Genomic DNA, 11,798 nt, shown 5'->3' on the forward strand with positions numbered 1-11,798 from the left:
ATCCTCCGCAAGCTGCCAGATTCATATCCCTGATCTTTTCAGTCTGAAGCTCAAAAGGTTCCAGTGCTTCCCTCTTGCTTCTACAACAAATACAAATGCATCTCTTCAATTTCTAAAGCTTTTCCCAAACTGGCCCCCACCCTACCTTATGGCCCATTACTCTCCTTAATATATTCTGTATTACCACAAAGTGGTCCACTTTCCCCATACACAACACTAGGGAGGAACTATCCCTTCCAAAGCAGATCAACAATTGCCTTATAATTTACAGCCTCAGCTACCTGGGGTACTGAGTAGTTAAGTGATTTGCCCAGAGACAAAGGCCAATAGGTCTCAAAGGTGGGATTGGATCTTAGGTCTTCCTTACTCTCAGACCTGCTGACTAACTACACCACATTGCACATAAAATAAAGCTTGCTTAACAAATACACAATACCAATTAACATTCTGGGCTAAGATCTCTCCAGGAACTGTGTGGGTGAAGATTTTCAACCTTTGTCCAGTGACATCAGAGACTTTGTCATGCTTTTCAGGGACATGAGTCTTAGAAGGGACTGTTTCCCAGGCTACTCTGGTGGGAAAAGGAGATAAGGTTGCATTCATTTGGGAATGGGTGCCAAGACTGGTTTTTGATTGCCTGGTCTGAAACTATGTTTTACTATAAATTTTAATACTATAAAATTAAATGTTTTACTATATCAATGCCCAGTCCTTGTCTACTCTGAATTTAGTTGATTTTACTTCCCAAGAGACTGGGTTGGGGGTACAGAGTGAACCAAGAAAGATAAATTATTAGTTGATATAAATTTTAATAATATCAAATATCCTTACATTAAATCGTAATCTGTATGAATCTAGAGATAAGTTGCATATCAGTTACAGAAGCAATAAGAGACAAGAAGACCATTTAGAAGACAATCCAAGTAGTCCAGGTATAAACTGATGAGACCCTAGACTAGGGTGGAAGTAGTGAGGATAGAAAAGAAAGGAAAATGTATAAGATGCTTTGGAAAAATCAAAAGGACTTGGTGATATATATGATGTCTGCGACTAGGAGAGGAAGGAGATGAGGATGTTATTTTTAAGTATGTTAATACATTTTCATTTTGGTTCCAAAGGTTTGTCATGCCGGGGTGGGGGTGGGGATAAGCTCCCACTCTCTATAAAATGCTCCAATAGCGTGCGTCTCAAATAGCCTCTGACAACTGAAGCCCAACTCCTGGCCTTCTCGTGGTGGAACTGTTTCTACTAACATGAGAAGGGGCGACTTAAAACACTGAAGCCTTAAAACCAGTCACTTTGGGCAGGTGGGGCTCATTAGCCTTGGCAGGCAATCCGCCTAGGGGAAGGAAACCCCGATTTTAAACCTCTGCTGCCTTGCGGCTATACCCATATATGGGAAAGGCTTCAGGAGTTAACCCCGAGGAAAAATCAAGAGTCGGAGTCCCTTAGGCAGTTGGATGTTGGACATCACATCCCTCTGGCAACTCCTGCGGTGGCACTGGTACCAAACTGTATTGGTTCTGCCTCTCCTTTGGATCCACCAATGTCATGGAGATGGAAAACCTGCTGCATGGGCAACAGCTTGTTTTCCATATTGATCCACCCAGGCCAGTGCCCTGGAAAGGACACTCCAGCTACTCCTCATGGGGTAGATACAACACGGGATGCAGCAGTTACTGGTTATAAGTCACTCAGGAGCTGCGGCTCCTACATCGGACTGCACAGCCACACTGTGGCTTGTGGCTCTTCAAGGTGCTTATCCATGATCATCCGCGACTGGTGGAGGCCTACTACTAATACATTTTCATGCATGTCATTATACTGAAAGCTGATGATAATTGTGCAGAATTGTACATGTAGATAGAGGGCATAGGAGAGGTTGAATCTGTAGTGATCCCAAAGCACAGACTAAAAGTTGTTGGGGTTGTTTTTTTTTTTAATTTAAAAAATAATAATCTAGTCAGACACACACCCAACCACTGTTCTTCACTGAAGTCATTTTCCATCACATATGTGTCACCACCATCATCTCTTTCCACCAGTTGTTCTGGGAACTATAATCCAATAAATCCTGATGGTTTTTATCTTCTGGAAAATGTGTACTAATCACCCGTCCTATTGCTCCATTCATCAACCTTGTGACTTCCCAAAGCAGAACACTCTTCCTAGCCACCATTCCCCCTTAACTGTTGCTTCTCCCTATTATAATAACTGTGTGATCCTGGGCAAGTCATTTAACCTCTGTCTGCCTCAGTTTTCTCATCTTCAAAATGGGGATAATAATAGCACCTACCTCCCAGGATTGTTGTGAGAATAAAATAAATGCATAAAATGCTTTGCAAATGTTAAAGCACTATATAAATACTAACTATTGTTTTCCTGATCATGAAGATGGGAAGATACAAATGATAATTCAAATGAAGGATTAGGAGGATAACTTCCACAATAATTTAGGGACCAAAAGGAGGAAAGAAAGTCTTAAGACTAATACTTGGGAGTCTGGGATGCCTGAAAGAAAGAAAACTAAGAAAGTCTCCATCAGAAAACAACACTTGTATGAACTTGGGAGAATTACTTAACTTCTTGAGAATATTGGTTTCCTCATCTATAAAATGAACAACTCAGTCAAATTAGATCCGTGGTTCTTAAAGTCCTTGTGGATCATTTTAGAGGGTCCACAAAGTCAAAACTGTTTCCATAAAAATACTGACATTAAACTTCTAAAATGGAAAATATATATGTATACATACATGTGTATATATACATATATATAACCCACATAAACATAAGCTCTTCATTTTCTTTAATAGTTTTTAAGAATGTAAACGGGTCAGGGCAGCTAGGTGGTGCAATGGATAGAGCACTGGCCCTGGATTCAGGAGGAGCTGAGTTCAAATCTGGCCTCAGACACTTAACACTTACTAGCTGTGTGACCCTGGGAAAGTCAATTAAGCCCAATTGCCTCACAAAAAAAATAATTTAAAAATTTTTTAAATTAATAAAAAACAAAGAATGTAAAGGGGTCCTGTGACCACGGGTAAGATGATCTGTAAGGTCCCTTCCAGCCCTAAAGTTCTGGCTTTACTTTCTTTTTAAAAAATTTTAATAACCACTTTAATTTAAAGTTTTGAGTTCCAAATTCTATTCCTCCTTCCTTCCCTCCTCCCTCCCTGAGGTGGCAAGCAATCAGATATAGGTTATACAAGTGCAATCATGTAAAACATTACCATGTTAGTTATTTTGTATGAGAAAACAAAAGAAAAAATGAAAGAAAGTGAAAAATAGCATGCTTCAGTCTGTGTTCAATCAATATCGGTTCTTTCTTCAAAGGTGGATATCATTCCCGTCTCTCCTTTGCAGTCGACATGGCTTCGGGAAATGCCAAGATTGGGTTCCCAGCCCCCAATTTCCATGCTACAGCTGTTATGCCAGATCAGCAGTTCAAAGACATCAGCCTCTCTGACTACAAAGGAAAATATGTTGTCTTGTTCTTTTACCCCTTGGGCTTCATTTTTGTGTGCCCCACAGAGATTATTGCATTCAGTGATCGAGCTGAAGAATTTAAGAAATTCAACTGCCAAGTGATTGGTGCTTCGATGGACTCGCACTTCTGTCACCTTGCCTGGGTCAACACGGTCAAGAAGAAGGGCGGACTGGGAGCTGTGAACATCCCATTGATGTCCAACCCCAAACACACCATTTGTCAAGATTATGGGGCCTTGAAGGCAGATGAGGGAATCTCATTCAGGGGTCTCTTCATTATTGATGATAAGGGCATCCTTCGCCAGATCACCATCAATGACCTTCCTGTGGGCCGCTCTGTAGATGAAGCACTTCAGCTTGTCCAGGCTTTCCAGTTCACAGACAAGTAATGGTGAAGTGTGCCTGGCTGGCTGGAGACCTGGGAGTGACACAATCAAGCCTGATGTTGAGGGGAGCAAAAAATATTTCTCCAAGCAGCACTGAGCTGCTCTCTGCAGCCAAGGCTGTCCCATCCCAGGGGGCCTGGGGCCTCACCTCTCTGCTGTCTGCAGATCCAGAACACGCATGCTTGATCTTCCCCAAGCTTTCAACTGGAAGGCCTTCATAGAGGGAGCCCAGACGGAGAGGGGTAGGCCTCATTCCTCCCCCCTCAGGGCAGCAGCCAACTGGCTTGCTCACTCACTCTTTTTTTTTTCTTTCTTTCTTTCTTTTTTTTTTTTTTGTGAGGCAATTGGGGTTAAGTGACCTGCCCAGGGTCACACAGCTAGTAAGTGTTAAGTGTCTGAGGCCGGATTTGAACTCAGGTACTCCTGAATCCAGGGCCAGTGCTTTAACCACTGTGCCATCTAGCTGCCCCACTCCCTCACTCTTAATGACCAAGTGCTATGTTAACAATGTTTGTACCAGTCAGTCCTTCGAGCTCCAGCCCATCTGATGTTTTGTAGCTCTATTAAACTTGTCCTAAGGGGGGGAAAAAAGTGGATAGTGGAGGCAACTAGGTGGCTCAGTAGATAAAGCACCAGCCCTGGGTTCAGGAGGACCTGAGTTCAAATCTGGCCTCAGACACATAACACTTACTAGCTGTGTGACCCTGGGCAAGTCACTTAACTCTCATCACCCCACAAAAAAAAAAAGAAAGAAAGTGGATGGCATGCTTCATCATTAGTCCTTTAGGATTGTCTTGGATCATTGTATCTGGCTTTACTTTAAACCCTATGGTTCACCAGTTGTCCTTTACCCTTAATTTCCTTGATCTTCTACCATTAACAACCTATCAGTACTCGAATCTACATCACTCCCGCCATCTTCATTCCCTGCTTCCACTCACAAAATGAAGAATAATGCTACAGAGAGTCATAAAGCCCTTACGTGGGCCCTCACTTCTAAATGTCAATTCTTTCATTCACCTCGATTGAGTCTAAAACATTTCCCACTCAATGACTTTCCCTGATCTTTTCTTCACCTCTCAAGCTTTAAGATGTCATCTCTAATGTTCTTTCTGTTAGCAGGTAACCTTGCCTTCTATTTGAATGAGAAAATCAAAGGTCTTGGGGAATGGTGCCTATTTGGTCATTCTGTTGTTTGATTTTCCTTAACTTTTTTTGGTTGTTGTTCTTACAAGGGAGAGTTCTATTGGAGCAGAGGATATATATATATATATATATATACATATATATTTTTTTTTTGCAAGGCAATAAGGGTTAAGTGACTTGCCCAAGGTCACACAGCTAGTAAGTGTCAAGTGTCTGAGGCCAGATTTTAACTCAGGTCCTCCTGAATCCAGGACCGGTGCTTTATCCACTGCGCCACCTAGCTGCCCCAGAGTAGAGGACATACTAAGTAACAACAATGTTATAATAAAGTACAAAAATATTTTTTTTAAAGTAAAGTTATTTCAATTCTGAAAAAAGAAGGAAATTAAAACCTTGATTTCCCTTACCTCCCTTATTTCAATATGTCAAAAACCCTCTATATTTTTGCCCAGCCTCATCTCCTTTGCCCCAGTCTGAGTATTAATTAGCTTTTCCCATTGTCAAGGGTACCTCCTCTACTTATGCTTTTGATCACATCTTCTCCCATCTTCCTTGAGAGTTTGTCCAATTGATCATTTACTTTCTCTAATCTTTAACCTCTCCTTATCTCCTGGCTCCTTCTTTACTACCAATAAGCAAGTAAAAACAGTCCCTGTCTTCAAGGAACTCACAGACTAATGTGAGAGACAATATGCCAATGTTGTTGGCTATGTCTGATTCTTTGTGACCCTGTTTGGGGTTTTGTTGACAAAAATACTGGAGTGGTTTGTCATTTCCTTCTCCAGGTCATTTTACAGATGGAGAAACTGAGTTTAACAGGGTTAGGAAGTGATTTGCTCATAGTCACACAGCTAGTAAGGGTCTGAGGCCAGATTTCAACTCTGATCTTCCTGACTCCAAGCCAAGTGCTCTATCCACTAGCTGCCCCACCATGCAAATAGTTTTGTGCAAACAAGACAATCCACAGAGGGAAGGCACTAACATTAAAGGAGACTAGGAAAGGTTTCTTGTAAAAGGTAAGACTTTAGTTGAGAACTGAAGGTAACCAATGAACCCAAGAGACAGAGATGAGGAGGGATAGCACTCCAGGGATGTGGGACAGACAAGGAAGAGTCACAAAGATAGCATATAGAAGGTTGTGTTCAAGAAACAGCAAGGAGGGGGCGGCTAGGTGGCGCAGTGGATAAAGCACCGGCCCTAGATTCAGGAGTTCCTGAGTTCAAATCCGGCCTTAGACACTTGACACTTACTGGCTGTGTGACCCTGGGCAAGTCACTTAACCCCCATTGCCCTGCAAAAAAAAGTAAGAAACAGCAAGGAGGCAAGAGTCACTGGATTGGAATACATGGAGGGGAGTAAGACATAAGAAGATGGACATCCAGCTTCTCTCCATTCAAACTGTCACCATCCTAGTCCAGGTGCTCAAATTAGTCATCCAGACTATTACAAGAGCCTTCTAACTGGTATCCCTACCACCAACCTCTTTTCCCCCTCTCTATTCTGTCTTTCACACAGTTGGCAAAATAATCTTCATATGACAAAGATGATTCCCTTACTCAGATTGTTTTTTAAAAGCCTCAATTCCCTAGTATTTCTTTTTTTTTTTAAGTGAGGCAATTGGGGTTAAGTGACTTGCCCAGGGTCACACAGCTAGTAAGTGTCAAATGTCTGAGGCCGAATTTGAACTCAGGTCCTCCTGACTCCAGGGCCGGTGCTCTATGCACTGCGCCACCTAGCTGCCCCCCTAGTATTTCTAAAATGATATGTACATCCTCCCGAGTCTGACATTTAAAGTGAGCCACAATCTAGAATCAGCTTACTTTTCCAACTTCGTGTCATAAGACTCCCTCTCCTTTGCCATATTCCATCCAAACTATTCCCTGAACATGCCATCTCCTATGTTCATGAATTTACTCAATGCACCCCATGCATTTTCTCCACTCTATGAAACCTTCCCTTCTCAATCAACCAACCAGCACTTGTGATGCCCCCATTGTGTACCACGCACCATGCTAGGCACTGGAGACACAAAGATCAAAGCACAACAGTCTCTGCAGCTTCTGTTCTGTATAGGGAAAGAACTTAGACATATGCAGGTAAATACAAAGCATATGTAAGATAGATACATTCTAGGGGCAGCTAAGTGGCATAGTGGATAAAGCACAGGCCATGGAGGACCTGAGTTCAAATCCGGACTCAGACATTTGACTCTTACTAGCTATGTGACCCTGGGCAAGTCACTTAGCCCTCATTGCCCCGCAAAAACAAACAAACAAGTAAGTAAGCAAATGAATGAATGAATGGATAGATAGATAGATAAATAAAGTGAGTGAATGAGTGAATAAATGAATGGACAAACAGATAGATGATAGATAGATAGATAGATAGATAGATAGATAGATAGATAGATAGAGGAATTAATGAGTGAATAAATACATACATACATATATTCTAATGGGTCTGGGGAACATTAGTAGCTCAGGAGGTCAGGAAGGGCCTCTAAGAGGGGGCATTTGAGCTGAATACTATGGGGAACTACAAATTCTAAGGGGCAGAAGAAGAGAAAAAGTGGCTCAGCCTAGATAGAGCCACAGAGATGGATGTTGTGTGAGAGGAGCACCAAGTGAGCCTCTTTGCCTAGAAACTCTCATGCACAAGGGGAAGAAATGTGCCATAACCCTGGAAATGTAGGCTGGAGTCAGATTTCAAAGGGCTTTAAATGCCCAGCAGAGGAGTTTGTATTTTGCCTAAAGGCAATAGGGAAGTACAGGAGCTTTTTGAGCAAAAGCATCACGTAGTCGCCCCATGCTTTAGATCTACCACACGGGGGATGAATTGAAAAAGGGAGACCACTTGGAGGCTACTGCAATAGTCCACACAAGAGGGTGGCGACTGTGTAAGTGGAAGAGAAGGGGCTGAATGTGAAGTTTATGGGAGAGGAAGAACTGACAAAAGGTGGCAAACTGATTAAATATCAGGGATCAGAAAGAATGAAAAAGTCAAATATGACTCCAAAGTTTTGAACTTGGGTATCTGAGAATATGGTGGTACCACCTATAGAAATAGGGAAAATTGGAATAGAGGTGGATTTGGTGGGAAATAAAATGACTTCTGTTTGGAATCATGTTGAATTGGAAAGACCTGGGATACATCCACTGGGAAATGTTCAATGTGAAGTTGATTATGGCAGAGGCTGGTGAACTGGGAGGTCCATTATTGAGTAAACATCAACTTATATATTGAAGTCGCCCAGTATATGGGCAGAGGTTATGATGGGAGGGAAGATTGTAAGCCAAGTACTGGACTCCTTGAGGATGAAAAGACAACTTAGGTGCCAATAGTGGATGGGATGATAAAACTAGATGGGTTCATCTAGTGGAAGATCCTTCTAGCCATTTGTGTTTTGTCTCTCCTCTAATATTCCTGGGGCACCTTGATGTCTCCCTTGAACCCTTCATTCCCCACATAAGGTTGTAAAACCAACACAAACCTCTAAAATGGAATTTAGACCCCTTATTCCCCAAAAGGGAAGACCAGAGAACACAAAGGCCAGTTCTCCAGAGAATGCAAAGACCAGTTCTTGAAATTTAAATCCCCTTCTCCCCAAAAGGGAAGAAAAACCAGAAAGACAATGCCTGTAAAATTAAAGAAAGGTATTTATTAAGCAGGGAAGAAAAATTTAACAGGCTGCATGGGTTCTATCCACCCAATGCTGAATAGGATACCAGGTAGTAGATTGTGTGGGTTTATAGACATTTTAAACAACAGCAGTTAAGAAATTTTGGAGGAAAAGGTGGCCTTAGTCAATGGGTTCCATTCTCATGGCATGGGGGAAATGAGGAATTCCAGGGGTCAAGGAGGTGGCCTTTGCTACACAAAGCAGAAAGCAACCATGGTGATAAGCACTTCACAGTTCAAGGCTTGATTAGATGTCTTGATAAGGAGATCTCTCAAAAAACAAAATAATTCTGAGAGTCCCATAGCCAAAGTTGGGGGAGAGCTGAAGACAATAAAACCATAAACAGGATATGTTCATGGACTCATAGGCAAGATAGGGATGTCTCTTGAAGGTCCATAAACCACCATCACCAAATAGTTCAGGATCTGCTTCAATGCAGGTATGCGCTTAATTGACTTCTGAGTTACTAATTCTCCAGCTAGGTTGACTTTGGTCAACTGCAAAGGATTGTTGGTGTGTTAGCCAATGCAGCCAGTCCTTATAAGTTGTTCTAATTACCTGGATAAGTGGGGGACTCAAGCAAATCAAGGCATCTATTTTCACAAGATGTATGCTTATCCATAACATTTCTCATAATATCTCATCCTTAAAATGTAACCTATGAGAGGACAAAGACTTTCTCATAAAATCACTGAATCACGGTTCTAGGTCTGGAAGGAACCTCAGGGTCATCTGGTCCATCCCCCTCAATTTACACAATCTGAAACCCAACAAGATTAAGTGTCAGATGCAGTAGTACATGAACCCATCTCCTCTGACTCTTTATATCACTGATTCTCAGCTCAATGCCTCACGTTCAGTGGGCACTTACTAAATGTATTCCAAACATGCTGAATTGAATTCTACATAGAGACTGCAAAATTTAACAAATCCATCAACTCCCCTGCTGGGCACTAAATAGCCCTCAGAGGGAAAGATGGCATATGCAGTTCCTGTTCCCTATCTAATTTCAGTGTGCTCTTCCCAGTCAAGTCATAAAAATCTGGATTCTAATGCTTAATGTGTGACTACAAGAAAGATACACATGGTAGTTTTATTCAGGTACTGTGCGTGTCTAGTATAGTCACCTGTTTTCTGCTGGCATTTTGCAATCAGTGTCACCTGGGTCTTTGACCTTGAAAATTGAGCGAGAGAACAAAGGAGATAAGATTTCAGGAATTTAAATATTCTTGAAACCAGAAACCTTTTCTAAAAGGCGTCTAAGAAAACACATTTTCTGCAGCTTGATGGGAAATTATGGTTTCAATTGAAAAATGAGAGCCAAGATTGTCATTTCTGGATTTTTTTTTTCATTTTCCAAGATATTGTCAATTACTGTAAACAGGTAGGAGGAGAACAGGAGGACTTCCTTATGATCTATGTGCTCCCCACCCCCACATAATCCTTGATCCAAAGCCAGGGGCTTTTATTTATTTGTATAGGCTCTGCTTGCTTCCTTTCCTACTGGCCTTGCCCTGACTCCCTCTGAGTCACTGATCAAAGAGACTGGCAGTCCCTCCCTTGATGGGCCTGTGGTCTGGAAGGCAGTTACCTGGCAACCACAACAATCACTCTTACTACAAACAAAAAATCCAGCAGAACCCAGATGGAAAGTCAGTGTCCAGCATCCTGTTGGGGGAAAGTGGAAAGAGCTGCAAAGGTCTGATTCTTGGTGATTTTTCTCAATGGCTTCTCACCTCAAGCTCATTCCATTTCCATTATTCCCCCTTCTCCCCACTTCTACTTCCTCTTTCTCTCTCTCACACATCTCTCAGTAAAAATAGTCTCCATTTTAGAGAGCTCACTGACCACCATAGAAATACACAAGAACACATGTCATGGAGTGCACTTGAAAGGAATGAATAATCAACCCTCCTATCCACCCCCTAGCGGGATGCTCAGGAAATGTTGACCACTGTTAACTACTAGAACACGTGTCCTTCCTTTATCCCACTGTGGATAGAGTGGTCAGCAGTAGTATGGACTGGCACTAGTCACATGTGATACCATTTGACTACTCCCTAATTTAGAGAGCTTTTTTCAGACTCTTGTGCATATGAGAATCCAGAGTACCATGTGTTCAGCTCCAGTTCAATTTAATAAGTGTTGATTCAACATGGGTCTGTGTGTGTGATGTGCTGAGTTAGGTGCTGGAAATACAAAGACAAAACAGAACAAAACAGTCCTTGATATCAAGGAAATTGCATGCTGACGAAGTTGGGGAACAGAGGAGGAGGGGGTGGGGCAGGAAGATGGAATATAACACAATAAAACAGACAATTAAATAAAATAACATTTGAGGTTAGACAAAACATTATCAACTAGGTGGATCAAGTTGAGTCTTTAAAAGAAACTAAGGATTCTAAGAGGGAGAGATGAGGAGGGACAGCACTAAACGCATTCAGAATGCAAAGGCATGGAGTCAGGAGATGGAATGTCAAATTTAGCAAGCAGTAAATACCACTTCCCCTGAAACACAGTGCATATGAAGTACCAGTCCCTGTACCTCACCTCTCCTGATCCACATCAAAACCACTCTCAGGCCAACATCTCCAGGGTCCCATAATCTTGAAACCCTTCTCCTGATGCTCACATTCCCACTCAGCCCTTTGGGGGATGGAGAATGGAACTAGATTCTTAAAGAGACTGGCTGTTTATTCACCTACCCCAACTGCACCCAAGGTCAGACTATCCTCTCTCTGCACCACCACCATTGCACAGTCCCCTCCTCCTGTTCAACTGAATTTGCCTAAGAAGTAAGTATTCCTAGTTATAGATATGCTTATTGCTGCACTATTGACTTATATCGAGTATGTAGCCCACTAAAACACACCTATTTTGTGCCAGGCACTGTGCTAAATGCTTTCCAAATATTATCTCATTTGATCCTCACAACAACCTTGGGAGGCAGGTGTCATTATTATTATTCCCATTTCATTATTAAGTAATCTGCCCAGAGTCACACAACGAGTAAGTATCTGAAGTTGTATTTAAACTCAGGTATTCCTGACTCCAGGCTCACTCTCCTATCTACTGCACCACTTAGCTGCCCAGAGTACCTA

General features: G+C 42.0%; 1 protein-coding gene across 1 annotated transcript; it reads left to right on the plus strand.

Moving 5' to 3' along the window:
* The first annotated feature begins 3,363 nt into the window (after positions 1-3,363).
* LOC122755940 (peroxiredoxin-1-like) lies at positions 3,364-3,875 on the plus strand. The gene has a single exon (XM_044004903.1). The coding sequence runs from the start codon at positions 3,369-3,371 to the stop codon at positions 3,873-3,875; it is 507 nt and encodes a 168-aa protein (XP_043860838.1). The 5' UTR covers positions 3,364-3,368.
* Positions 3,876-11,798: the final 7,923 nt, after the last annotated feature.

The sequence above is a fragment of the Dromiciops gliroides genome, chromosome 4, assembly GCF_019393635.1.
Source record: "Dromiciops gliroides isolate mDroGli1 chromosome 4, mDroGli1.pri, whole genome shotgun sequence".
Classification (NCBI taxonomy): Eukaryota; Metazoa; Chordata; class Mammalia; order Microbiotheria; family Microbiotheriidae; genus Dromiciops; species Dromiciops gliroides.

Coding starts and splice junctions, on each gene's coding strand:
- LOC122755940 (XM_044004903.1), top strand. CDS start 3,369: ATGGCTTCGGGAAATGCCAAGATTGGGTTCCCAGCCCCCAATTTCCAT.